The sequence below is a fragment of the Miniopterus schreibersii genome (genome assembly GCF_964146895.1).
Source record: "Miniopterus schreibersii genome assembly, chromosome: 1".
In the NCBI taxonomy this organism is placed as follows: Eukaryota; Metazoa; Chordata; class Mammalia; order Chiroptera; family Miniopteridae; genus Miniopterus; species Miniopterus schreibersii.
In genome coordinates, this window is record NC_138101.1 from 79,138,059 (window position 1) to 79,152,494 (window position 14,436).

At 38.2% G+C, this 14,436-nt stretch overlaps 1 protein-coding gene across 1 annotated transcript in view; it reads right to left on the reverse strand.

The window, feature by feature from the left end:
* Positions 1 to 14,436, reverse strand: part of LOC308553030 (uncharacterized protein) — an 85,043-nt gene that overhangs the window by 40,184 nt on the left and 30,423 nt on the right. Inside the window, exons 11-16 of the mRNA XM_081128540.1 lie at positions 13,196 to 13,246; positions 8,267 to 8,317; positions 6,513 to 6,563; positions 4,753 to 4,803; positions 3,389 to 3,439; positions 251 to 301 (exon numbers count right to left, since the gene is read on the reverse strand). Of these exons, the coding sequence (XP_080984666.1) occupies positions 251 to 301; positions 3,389 to 3,439; positions 4,753 to 4,803; positions 6,513 to 6,563; positions 8,267 to 8,317; positions 13,196 to 13,246 (306 nt within the window). The remainder of the gene's footprint in view (positions 1 to 250; positions 302 to 3,388; positions 3,440 to 4,752; positions 4,804 to 6,512; positions 6,564 to 8,266; positions 8,318 to 13,195; positions 13,247 to 14,436) is intronic.

The window sequence follows — 14,436 nt, forward strand, 5'->3', positions numbered from 1 at the left end:
GCTTGTGCCTCGTGTCCTCCACACTTTGTCACACACACCTTTTCTCCTTCCAGATTGTCCTATGATCCTTCCACTCTAGTAAATCACAGGTACAAGTAAAACTATATGTTGAGTCCTATGAATTTCTCTAGTGAGTAAGCCCACCTAGTTGTGGGTCGGAACCCCTAAGAAAATGGTATTATGTGGCATTTTTATGATGCCAGATGGTATGTTCCCCATGATTAGAGGCAGAGGGTGATTTCAAGCATACCTCTCTTGGAACTGGGTCTTCTTATTGCTTTTTTTGTACATTGCAGTAGACCTATTTGAATAAAGGAATGAAAAGATAAATCAAACGATGAACACAGAAAACAATGTGAAACAAACAACAATGCAATTTATTCAAAATAGAAAATGCAGAATCCTCATGATAGACAACATGCTCTACTGTATGAAAGTGACTAAAACAGAAATGAAACATCACACTGGCAGTTTTCTTGGACTAAGCACAGTATCATTCCCTTGTACAATCCATATAAATTAATCAAGTAACTGGGTTAGCGAGAGAGAAACAATAATTCTCAAAGACAGTACAACAGGGTTCTAGTGATTACAGAGTTCTATTTGTTTGTTTCTAACATCTTTGTTAATAACTTATGACACTAAAAACATGGCTCTCCTATGAAAGGTAGTTGTTAATAGGGAAAGGTAAAAAGTGAAAAATCTGTATCTAAAATGTAGGCTGAGTTACCCATGGATATTCCAACAAACTGATCATGTATGGGGAAAATCTGGTCTTTCCTGTTGAACTGTTGCTCTTCCCTGTTCATCTAATAAAGTCCTATTCTGCACCTCCAGTTCACACGCCAGTATGCACACTGGAGACCTATGAATGAACAGTCTTAGGTTTCTCTCTCCATGATAACACTTACATTTAATTATCATGAAATCATATGAACTAGGCCTCTTTCCTTTCTCTTCTTTATTTTGCTACAGTCAATGGCCTAAGTCTAACAGGGGCTCTTAACGATGGCTTTCACAGGAGAGAAAATAACACCATATATTATTTTCCTTCGTAAATGAAGATACTTTATTAAGAACAAAACCAATCTCATTGGGATCCTTACCCACTGGCTAAGTGGAGTCATTTTTATCCTTAAGCATTGGTTTCTGATTCCAAGAAAGTATTGTTCAGTTCCTAGTTTTAGTGATTTTTTGCTGAGACAATTTAATACACAATAACAATTATTTATATACTTAGTGTAATCCATTTCTATAAAAACTAAACAAAAGATCCTGTCTTAACACGTTAAGTTTCTCATACTGTGATTATAGAGGACACACGCAACCACTTTACTTAAAATGCTTTTAGGCTTTACATAAAGATATCATATGGTATATTTGAAGTGGTGACTAAATAAATGAACTTCTTCTCCAAAAATATTGCTCAAGTTATAAAATCTCTTACAATTAACTGTTCAAATAATAATAAATACTAGTGTATTAAGGAAGAAATTAAGAAACACTATAGGAGGCCTGTCCAGCATGATCCAGGAGTCTGTACAACCAATGGGATTAATTCTGAACACCTGCTTGCCATCTGGTCATCTAGAATTTTGGGACACACTATGGGGAGGATGCCGATGTGACTAGGGTGCCATAAAACCCTTGGCACTGAGTCTAAAGGGACTCTGGGACTGGTAGATGGCATTTCACATGTCTTGTCAGAATTTGACAGTGGAATACTTGAGTACATCCTGGGAACTACACAGCAAGAGAGCTCATGCAAGTGGGTGCCTGGTGTCCTCAACACTTTGTCACACACACATTTTCTCTTTCCTGATTGTCCTATGATCCTTCCACTCTAGTAAATCATAGGTAAGAGTAAAACTACATGTTGAGTCCTATAAATTTTCTAGTGAGTAAGCCCACCTAGGTGTGGGTTCAGGAATCCCTATCAGAATGGCATTATGTGGCAATTTTATGATGTGGGATACTATGTTCCGCATGATTAGAGGCAGAGGGTGATTTCAAGCATACCTCTTTTGGAACTGGGTTTTCTTACTGCTTCTTCTGTAGATTGCAGTAGATCGATTTGAATAAAGGAACAAAAAGACACCCATGGACACCCCAACAACCTCAACATGTATGGAAAAAAACTGGTCTTTCCTGTTGAGCTATTGCTCTTCCCTGTTCATCTAATAAAGTCCCATTCCCCACCTCCACATCACACGCCAGTGTGCACGCTGGAGACCTATTAGTGAATCACCTTGGATTTCTCTCTCCATGATAAAACTTACATTTCATTATCATGAAATCATATTAACTATACCTCTTTCCTTTCTCGTCTTTATTTTGCTACATTCAATGGCCTTAGTCTAACAGGGGTTCTTACCGATGGTTTTCACAAAGCAGAAAATAACAGAAAATATTATTTTCCTTAGTAAATGAAGATTCTTTAAGAACAACAAAACGAATGTCATTGGGATCCTTGCTCACTGGCTAAGGGGAGTCGTTTTTATCCTTAAGCATTGGTTTCTAATTCCAGGATAGTATTGTTCAGTTCCTAGTTTTAGTGACTATTTGCTGAGTCAAATCAATATGCAATAACAAGTATTTATATAGTTAGTGCAATCCATTTACTATAAAAACTAAACAAAAGATCCTGTCTTAACAAGTTAAGTTTCTCATACTGTGATTATAGAGGAAACATACAACCTCTTAACTTAAAATCCTTTTCCTTTTTTACATAAAGATGTCATATGGGATATTGGAAGTGGTGACTAAATAAATGAACTTCTTGTCCAACAATATTGCTCAAGTTTCTAAATCTCTTACAATTAACTGTTTAAATAATAATAAAAAATGGTTTCTTAAGGAGGAAATTAAGAAACACTATAGGAGCTCGTCCAGCATGTTCCAAGACTTTGTACAACCAATGGGATTCATTCTGAACACTTGCTTGCCATCTGGCCATCTAGAATTTGGGCACACATTATGGGGAAGATGCCCAAGTGACTAGGGTGCCATAAAGCCCTTGGCACTGAGTCTAAAGGGACTCTGTGGTTTAGTAGATGGCATTTCACATGTCTTGTCAGAATTTGACAGTGGAATACTTGAGCACATCCTGGGAACTCCACACGGAGAGAGATTTGCGAGAGGGTACCTGGTGTCCTCCACACTTTGTCACACACATATTTTCTCTCTCCTGATTGTCCTATGATCCTTCCACTCAGGTAAATCATAGGTAAGAGTAAAACTACATGTTGAGTCCTATGAATTTTCTAGTGAATAAGCCTGTCTAGCTGTGGGTTCAGGAACCGCTCTCAGAATGACATTATGTGAAAATTTTATGATGTGGGATGGTAGGTTGCACATGATTAGAGGCAGAGGGTGATTTCAAGCATACCTCTCTTGGAACTGGGTCTTCTTACTGTTTCTTCTGTCGATTGCAGTAGATCTATTTGAATAAAGGGAAAAAAAGATACCCATGGACACCCCAACAACCTCAACATGTATGGAAATAAACTTGTCTTTCCTGTGGACCTGTTCCTCTTCCCTGTTCATCTAATACAGTCCCAATCTCCACCTCTAGTTCACATGCCAGTGTGCACACTAGAGATCTATGAATGAACCATCTTACATTTCTCTCTCCATGATAACATTTACATTTAATTATCATGAAATCATATGAACTAGGCCTCTTTCCTTTCTCTTATTTATTTTGCTACAGTCAACGGCCTTAGTCTAACGGGCTCTTAACGATGGCACTCACAGGGGAGAAAATAACAGCAAATATTATTTTCCTTCATCAATGAAGACTCTTTAAGAAGAACAAAACCAATCTCATTGGGATCCATGCCCACTGGCTAAGTAGAGTCGTTTTTATCCTTAACCATTGGTTTCTGATTCCAAAAACGTATTGTTCAGTTCCTAGTTGTAGTGACATTTTGCTGAGACAAATCAATATGCAATAAGAAGTATTTATATATTAGTGTAATGCATTTGCTCTAAAAACTAAACAAAAGATCCTGTCTTAACACATTAAGTTTCTCATACTGTGATTATAGAGGACACATGCAACCTCTTAACTTATAATCCTTTTACTTTGTTACATAAAGATATCATATGGGATATTGGAAATGGTGACTAAATAAATGAACTTCATCTCCAACAATATTGCTCAAGGTTTAAAAGCTCTTACAGTTAACTGTTTAAATAATAATAAATACTAGTGTATTAAGGAAGAATTTAAGAAACACTATAGGAGGCCCGTCCAATGTGATCCAGGAGTCTGCACAACCAATGGGATTCATTCTGAACACTTACTTGCCTTCTGGCCATCTAGAATTTTGGCACACACTGTGGGGAAGATGCCCATCTGACTAGGGTGCCATAAAACCCTTGGCACTGACTCTAAAGGGACTCTGGGGCTGGTAGATGCATCTCACATGTCTTGTCAGAATTTGACAGTGGAATACTTGAGCACATCCTGGGAACTCCACACGGAGAGAGATTTCCAAGTGAGTGCCCGGTGTCCTCCACACCTTGTCACACACATATTTTCTCTTTCCTGATTGTCCTATGATCCTTCCACTCTAATAAATCATAGGTAAGAGTAAAACTACATGTTGAGTCCTATGAATTATCTAGTGAGTAAACCCACCTATCTGTGGGTTCAGGAACCTCTATCAGAATGGCATTATGTGACAATTTTCTGATGCGGGATGGTATGTTCCACATGATTAGAGGCAGAGGGTGATTCAAGCATACCTCTCTTGGAACTGGGTCTTCTTACTGCTTCTTCTGTAGATTGCAGTAGATCTATTTGAATAGAGGAACAAAAAGATAAGTGAAACAATGATGTCAGAAAACAATGTGAAACAAAAAAACAAGGCAATTTCCTCAAAATAGAAAATGCAGAATCCTAGTCATAGACAGCCTTCTCTATGGTATGTAAGTGCCTATAAATGAAATAAAACATCACACTGGCAATTTTCTCTAGCAACACATAATTCCTTTTGACAATAGTTCTGAATGAATCAAGAAACTAAGATAGCGAAAGAAAAACAATAATTCTCCAATACATTACAGTAGTGTTCGAGTGATTACAGAGCTCTGTTTCTTTGTTTCTGAAGTTTTTCTTAATATCTTATGACACTAAAAACATGGCTCTCCTGTGAAAGGCAGTTGTTGAAAGGACAAGGTAAAAAGTCAATGAAACTGTTTCCAAAATATACGTTTAGTTACCCATGGATACCCCAGGAAACTCAACATGTATGTGGAAAAATTGGTCTTTCCTGTTGAGCTGTTGCTCTTCCCTGTTCATCTGATAAAGTCCCATTCTGCATCTCCAGTTCACATGGCAGTGTGCACACTGGAGACCTATGAATGAACCGTCTTAGGTTTCCCTCTCCATAATATTTACATTTAATTATCATGAAATCATATGAACTAGACCTCAATCCTTTCTCTTCTTTATTTTGCTACAGTCAATGGCCTTAGTCTAACAGGGGCTCTTAACGATGGCTTTCACAAGGGAGAAAATAACAGCAAATATTGTTTTCCTTCATCAATGAAGATTCTTTAAGAAGAACAAAACCAGTCTCATTCGGATCTTTGCCCACTGGCTAAGTGGAGTCATTTTTATCCCTTAGCATTCGTTTCTGATTCCAAGAAAGTATTGTTCAGTTCCTAGTTTTAGTGACTTTTTGCTGAGACAAATCAATACGCAATAACAAGTATTTATATACTTAGTGTAATCCATTTGCTATTAAAACTAAACAAAAGATCCTGTCTTAATATGTTAAGTTTCTCATACTGTGATTAAAGAGGACACATGCAACTGCTTAACTTAAAATTCTTTTACTTTGTTATATAAAGATATCATATGGGATATTTGAAGTGGTGAGTAAATAAATGAACTGCTCCAACAATATTGGTCAAGTTTCTAAATCTCTTACAATTAACTGTTTAAATAATAATAAATACTAGTCCCCTAAGGAAGAAATTAAGAAGCACGATAGGAGGCCTGTCCAGCATGATCTAGGAGTGTGTACAACCAATGGGATTCATTCTGAACAGTTGCTTGCCATCTGGCCATCTAGAATTTTGGCACACACTATTGGGAAGATGTCGATGGGACTAGGGTGCCATACAACCCTTGGCACTGGGTCTAAAAGGACTCTGGGGTTAGGTAGATGGCATTTCACATGTCTTCTCAGAATTTGACAGTGGAATACTTGAGCACATCCTGTGAACTCCACCGGGAGAGAGCTCTTGCAAACGGTTACCTGGTGTCCTCCACACTTTGTCACACACATTTTCTCTTTCCTGGTTGTTTTATGACCTGTCCACTCTAGGAAATCATAGGTAAGAGTAAAACTACATGTTCAGTCCTATGAATTTTCTAGTCAGTAAGCCCACCTAGCTGTGGGTTCAGGAACCCCTGTCTGAATGGCACATGTGACAATTTTATGCTGCGGGATGGTATGTTGCACATAATTACAGGCAGAGGGTGATTTCAAGCATACCTCTCGTGGAACTGGGTCTTCTTATTGCTTCCTTTTTGGATTGCAGTAGATCTATTAAAGGAAGAAAAAGATAAATGAAACAATGACATCAGAATACATTGTGTAACAAAAAAACAAGGCAATTTCCTTAAATAGGAAATGCAGAATCCTAATGATAGAGAGCCTGATCTCCCATATGCAAGTGCCTATAAATGAAATGAAATATCAAACTGGCAATTTTCTCTAAGGACATTTAATTCCTTTTTACAATAGTTCTCAATAAATCAAGAAACTAGGGTAGCAAAAGCAAAACAATAATTTTCAAAGCCAGTACAACAGTTTTCTAGTGATTCCAGAGTTCTATTTCTTTATTTCTAAACTTTTCCTTAATATTTTATGATACTAAAAACATGGCACACCTATGAAAGGGAGTTGTTGAAAAAACAGGGTAAAAAGTCATAGAAACTGTATCCAAAATGTTGGGTGCGTTACCCATGGATATTGCAAGAAACAACATGTATGGAAAAAAAGTGGTCTTTCCTGTTGAGCTGTTGCTCTTCCCTGTTCATGAAATAAAGTCCCATTCTCCACCTCCAGTTCACATGCAAGTGTGCACAATGGAGACCTATGAATGAAACCTCTTACATTTCTCTCTCCATGATAATATTTATGTTTAATTATCATGAAATCATATGAACTAGACCTCTTTCCTTTCTCTTCTTTATTTTGCTACAGTCAACGGCTTCAGTCTAACAAGGGCTCTTAACGAAGGCTTTCACCATTGGGAAAATACAAGCAAATATTATTTTCCTCCGTAAATGAAGATTCTTTAAGAAGAACAAAACCAATCTCATTGGGATCCGTGTCCACTGGCTAAGTGGTGTCGTTTTTATCCTTAAGCATTGGTTTCTGATTCCAGGAAAGTATTGTTCACTTCCTAGATTTAGTGACTTTTGACTCAGACAAATCAATATGCCATCACAAGTATTCATGTACTTAGTGTAATCCATTTGCTTTAAAAACTAAAAGAAGATTCTTTCTTAAAAAGTTAAGTTTGTCATAATGTGATTATAGAGGAAACATACAACCTCGTAACTTAAATTCCTTTTACTTTGTTAAACAAAGATATCATATGGGATATTTGAAGTGGTGACTAAATAAATGAACTTCTCCAACAATATTGGTCAAGTTTCTAAATCTCTTACAATTAACTGTTTAAATAATAATAAATACTCGTCTATTAAGGAAGAACTTAAGAAACACTATAAGAGCCAGTCCAGCATGATCTAGGAGTTTGTACAAACAATGGGATTCATTCTGAACAATTCCTTTTCATCTGGACATCTCGAATTTTGGCACACACTGTGGGAAAGATGCCGATGTGCCTAGGGTGCGGTAAAACCCTTGGCACTGAGGAAAGGGACTCTTGGACTGGTAGATGGCATTTCTCATGTCTTGTCAGAATTTGACAGTGGAATACTTGAGCACATCCTGGGAACTCCACAGGGAGAGAGCTCTTGCAAGATTGTGCCTGGTGTCCTCCACTCTTTGTCACACACACCTTTTCTCCTTGCTGATTGTGTTATGATACTTCCACTCTAGTAAATCACAGGTAGGAGTAAAATTCTATGTTGAGTCCTATGAATTTTTCTAGTGAATAAGCCCACCTAGGTGTGGGTTCAGCAACCCCTAACAAAATGGCTTTATTTGGCCTTTTTATGATGCAGAATACTATGTTCCACATGATTAGAGGCAGAGGGTGATTTCAAGCATACCTCTCTTGGAATCGGTTCTTCTTGATGTTTCTTCTGAAGATTCCTGGAGATCTGTTTGAAGAAAGGTATGAAAAGATAAATGAAATGGCGACAGAATACATTGTGAAAGAAAAAAACAAGGCAAATTACTCAAAATAGAAAATGCAGAATCCTAATGACAGACAATATGCTCTACTATATGAAAGTGCATATAAAGGAAATGAAACATCACACTGGCAATTTTCTCCAACTAAGCAGGATTTCACTCCTCTGTACAATAGATATGAATCAATCAAGTCACTGAGATAGTGCTAGAAAAACAACAATTATCAAAGATAGTACAATAGGGTTCTATCGATTACAGACATCTATTGGTTTGTTTCTAACATCTTTCTTAATATCTCATGACACTAAAAATATGTCTCTCCTGTGAAAGGTAGTTGTTGACAGGACAAGGTAAAAGTCAAAGAAACTGTATCCAAAATATAGGGTGAGTTACCCATGGATATTCCAACAAACTCAACATGTATGGGGGAAAACTGGTCTTTCCTGTTGAACTGTTGCTCTTCCCTGTTCAACTGATAGAGTTTTATTCTCCATGTCAAATTCACATGCCAGTGCACAAGGTGAAGAAATGTGAATTAACCAGCTTAGATTTCTCTCCCTCTACTAACTTTTTACCCTTAATGGTCATGAAATCCTGTGAACTAGACATCTTTTCCTTCTCTGCTTTATTTTGCTACTGTCAACTGCCCAAGTCAAACAATTGGCTTTCACAGGGGCAAAAATTATACAATTATTATTCCTTCATAAATTAAAATTTTTTAAGCAGAACAAACGAGAAAGACATACGCTTAGAAAAACACAATAATCTTCAATGGAATAAATTGACCCTCCTGACTTGATTTCAGCATGTATGGGTGAGAGCTTCATCATGCCCTGAGGGTAGTCCAAGGAGGCAAAGCTTCCTTTGTCTTTCATTGTCTTTATGTGGTTTCCTTCAATCTGTCCTGTACATGAGCGCTTTGCAAACTAGGGACTATGGGCAATAATACAACCTGTCATCTGGTTTTGTACATAAAGTCTCACTGGAACACAGTCCTCCCTTTTCCTTGACATATTGTTTGTGAGTGCTCTCACACTACAATGGCAGACTTGAGAAGATATGACAGACGACATGACCTAAAATCAGCACCTTTACAGAGAAAGCATCCTGATCACCTCTTCATATCAAAACCAGAGTGCCCCCAGCAAGTGTAATCTTATGACACATCTGCTCAGTGCGCTCCAATGAATCCCTGTAGTAAATATGGCTGACCCTCTACCTTAGTCTTCCTTCTTGCTTGAGATCCCCAGCTGTATTTGGACATTTACTGTCCTGATACACAAAGAGAAATGATTATACTAAGCTAAACACAGTACCTAGGTTGCCACTAAGTAGTCTAGGAGTGAGCATGTGATGTACCCCAAGCCTATAAAATGTTAGCCGAAGTCAACTGCAAGCCCCTCAGTTTTCCTCATATTTAAAAGAAACATATAGCTCAGCATCACCAATCAGGGAAATGCAAATGAAAGCCATAATGCAGGACTACCTCAGACTCTCAGAATAGCTGTCCTCAAGATATAAATGAATAAATAAATAAATAAATGAATAAATAACTAGCGTTGGCCATGATGTGGAGAAAAGAGAAAGCCTCCCACTCCACTCGTGGGATTGTAAATTGGTACACTCACTATGAAAAACAGCATGGAGATGCCTCAGAAAATTAGAAATAAAACTGCCATTCCACTTCTGGGCATTTCTTCAACAAAAGCAGGAACACAGATTTGAAAAGATATCTGCACCCCTATATGCACTGCAACATTATTTACAATAGCTAAGATATGAAAGAATTGTAGGTGTCGTTCGATAGGTAACAAGAAGATTTAACAATATATGGCATAAATGAACTATCACTCAGACATGAAGAAAAGGAAATCTTGCCATTTACCACAACATGAAAGGACCAAGAAACTGTTATGCTAAGTGAAATAAGACGACCACAAATATAGTATGTCTCACTTACATGTGGACTCTAAAACGAACAAAACAAACCAAACAGAAAAACAACCCATAGCTACAGGGAATAACTCATGGTTGCCAAAGGCTAGTGAGTTGAGGAGATGCATGAAAAAGAAGAAGATAAATAAGAAGTGAACCTTGCAGTTATATCATATGTGAGCACCCCGGATGCTGTGTCCAGCACAGGGAATGTGTCAGTACCATAGTAACTTTGCACAGACATAGGGGGTGACTAGACTTAGCGTGGTCATCACATCCTAAAGTATGTAAATGTGAAACCACCATGCTGTACACCTGAAAGTTATATATTGTGTGCCAACTATGCTTTTAACAGGAAATTTCAAAGGAAAGGAGAAACGCATAAGGAAAAGCAGGCCTTCCAGCCTTTACACACTGTCATGTGAGAATATGATGCCTCGGAGCCCTCGCTAAGCAGCTGGCCAGGAAAGGACACCTTAACACTGACAACCACGCACCTGGAAAGGGACAACTGGGATCCTGATGACATCACAGAAACACCAAAACAATCCTGGTTCCTATTGTTTTGGCCACAGTTAATTAGGCCACCTACCCTCTGCAGCTAAGCCCATTCTATGTGACTGACAGCCCAAGGCTTATAGGGTAAGATCTCTTTCTTTCTGGTGTAGGAGACTTTCATAAGCTTGCCTTCGCTAGGTATTAACCTCATTCCCAAGCATTCCCACAGGGCACATTCTGCACCATCAAAACAGAACTCGGCATTAATGCCGCAAAGTTCTCTTCTACATCTGAGCCCTTGCACTGCTGTTCCCACTGCCAAACGGAAAGTTCCTCCAACTAAACATCACTCTTCTGCCCCTTTACCTGGCAAATTTCTTCACCTTCTGCATGCTTACTTTACATCCCACCTACACATTTTATGTTCTAATTATAAATCTTCTGTTGAATTGATTTCTGACAGAGACAGGAAGGGAGATCAGAGAGAGAGAGAGAAACAGTGATTTCTTTTTCCACTTCCTTATGCATTCCTTGGTTGATTCTGGTGTGTGCCCTGACCAGAGACCAACCCCACAACTTTCGCATTTGGGGACAACGCTTTGACCAACTGACCTACCTGGCCAAGGCCTCACCCACATTTTTCAAACTCTAGTCCTCGTCATGGCTTTCAAGTGTCTGGCACATACTACACACCAATGAAAAGAATAAATAATGACAAGGGTAAGCTCCTAGTGCACTCTGGCATCTAGTATGCATTGAGTAAAGTATAGGAAATAATAAAAATGACAATGATAATAACAAGCTCTTGGAGGGCTGGGAGCGGGTTTTTAAATGTTTGAATTCTGCAACATCAGCAAAACACCTAGCACCAAAATGTCACCTGAGAATTCAAGAGCACACCATCGAGAGGATCAATGATTAACTGAATGTTTAAATTTTCTTTCAAAATTCTATTTCTGAAAAACACACAGAAATAAACCAGGCAAAGTTCTCTGATATTATGAACACCTTCAAGATCAAACCTCTATTTCATCTTTATGTTTTGTATAATTTGAAAAACCAACTTACACAAGCTCTGGTTGAAGGTATACTAAGTTTAAGGTGTCCTCATGCATTTCACGTGGCAGGCACAATCAACTCAGTGCCACAGCTGGGTAGCACACTGCCATTCTACTTATTGTGAAACATTTCTCTCCTTTTATTATAATTTGTTAAGTCTGTGTAGCGCTATTTGAATATTTATTATGATTATCTTTGGACAATGGCAATACAGCAGGTGGTTCTAAGGAAATTAAAGTGTCATGACAATTATTCAACAAGTGCAAGGACCGTCTTCTTCTAATAAAGTCAACATGCCTCATTCTGTTTTGACTTCTGATGAATGAAGTTGATCATAGTGAAACCTAGTTGGTATAATATGTAAAATAACCTCTGCTTCTCAACTGCCATTGCCTCTGACTTCTGTACTACTGGTAGATGTTTAGAAACCAATCTCATTGGGATCCTTGCCCACTGGCTAAGTGTTGGCAGTCTTATCCTTAACAATTCTTTCTGGTTCCACGGAACTATTCTTCAGTTCCTAGATTAGTGACTTTTCAGTGAGACAAAGCAGTATGTAATAACAAGTACTTCTTTACTTAGTTTAATCCATTTGCTGTAAAAACTAAACAAAAGATCCTCTCTTAAAAAGTCCAGTGTGTTATACTGTGATTATAGTGGAAACCTACTACCTTTTATCTTAAAATCCTTTTATTTTTTACATAAAGCTGGGATATTAGAAGTCGTGACTAAAGAAATTAACTTCTTGTCCAACAATATTCCTCTGGATTTGAAATCACCTACAATTAACTGTTCAAATAACACTGAATACTAGTCTATTAAGGAAGAAATAAAGAAAAACTATAGGAGCCCACCCAGGTTGATCCAGGAGTTGTATAACCAATGGGATTCATTCTGAACACTTGCTTTCCACCTGGCCATCTCGAATTTTGGCACACACTATGGGGAAGATGCTGATGTGACTAGGATGCCATAAAATCCTTGGCACTAAGTTTAACAGGACTCTGGAACTGGTAGATGGCATTTCATATGTCTTGTCAGAATTTGACAGTGGAATACTTGAGCACATCCTGGGAACTCCACAGCGAGACAGCTCTTGCAAGCTTGTGCCTCGTGTCCTCCACACTTTGTCACACACTCCTTTTCTCCTTCCAGATTGTCCTATGATCCTTCCACTCTAGTAAATCACAGGTACAAGTAAAACTACATGTTGAGTCCTATGAATTTTTCTAGTGAGTAAGCCCACCTAGGTGTGGGTCGGAACCCCTAAGAGAATGGTATTATGTGGCATTTTTATGATGCCAGATGGTATGTTCTGCATGATTAGAGGCAGAGGGTGATTTCAGGCATACCTCTCTTGGAACTGGGTCTTCTTATTGCTTTTTTTGTACATTGCAGTAGACCTATTTGAATAAAGGAATGAAAAGATAAATCAAACGATGAACACAGAAAACAATGTAAAACAAACAACAATGCAATTTACTCAAAATAGAAAATGCAGAATCGTCATGATAGACAACATGCTCTACTGTATGAAAGTGACTAAAACGGAAATGAAACATCACACTGGCTGTTTTCTTGGACTAAGCACAGTTTCATTCCCTTGTACAATAGATATGAATTAGTCAAGTAACTGGGGTGGCGAGAGAGAAACAATAATTCTCAAAGACAGTACAATAGGGTTCTAGTGATTACAGAGTTCTATTTCTTTGTTTCTAACATCTATCTTAATAACTTATGACACTAAAAACATGGCTCTCCTATGAAAGGTAGTTGTTCACAGGGAAGGTAAAAAGTGAAAGAATGTCTTTCTAAAATGTAGGCTGAGTTCCCCACAGATATTCCAACAAACTGATCATGTATGGGGAAAATCTGGTCTTTCCTGTTGAACTGTTGCTCTTCCCTTTTCATCTAATAAAGTCCTATTCTCCACCTCCAGTTCACATGCCAGTGCACAGGCTGGAGACCTATGAATGAACCAGCTTAGATTTTTCTCCCTCTACTAACTTTTTACACTTAATCATCATGATACCCTAAACGTCTTTTCCTTCTCTGCTTTATTTTGCTTCTGTCAACTGCACAAGTCAAATGATTGGTTTTCACAGGGGCAAAAATAACAGCAACTATTATTATTCCTTCATAAATTAAGAATTTTTAAGCAGAACAAATGAGAAAGACATACACCTAGAAAAACACAATCCTTACTTGATTTCAGCATGGATGGGTAAAAGCCTCATCATGGCCTGATGCTAGTCCAAGGAGGCAAAGCTTCCTTTGTCTTCCACTCCCTTTATGTGGTTTCCTTCAATCTGTCCCCTTCATGAGGGCTTTGCAAACTAGGGCCCATGGGGTCCAATACAACCTGTCATCTGGTATTGTACATAAACTCTCATTGGAACACAGGCATGTCTTTTCACTGACATATTGTCTATGACTGCTCTCAATGGCAGACTTGAGGAGATACGACAGACGACACTGCCTACAATCAGGCCCTTTATAGAAAAAGCTTGCTGAGCCCTCCTTTATATCACAACCAGAGTGCCACCATCGAATATAATCTTGTGACACTTCTGCTCAGTACTCTCCCATGAAT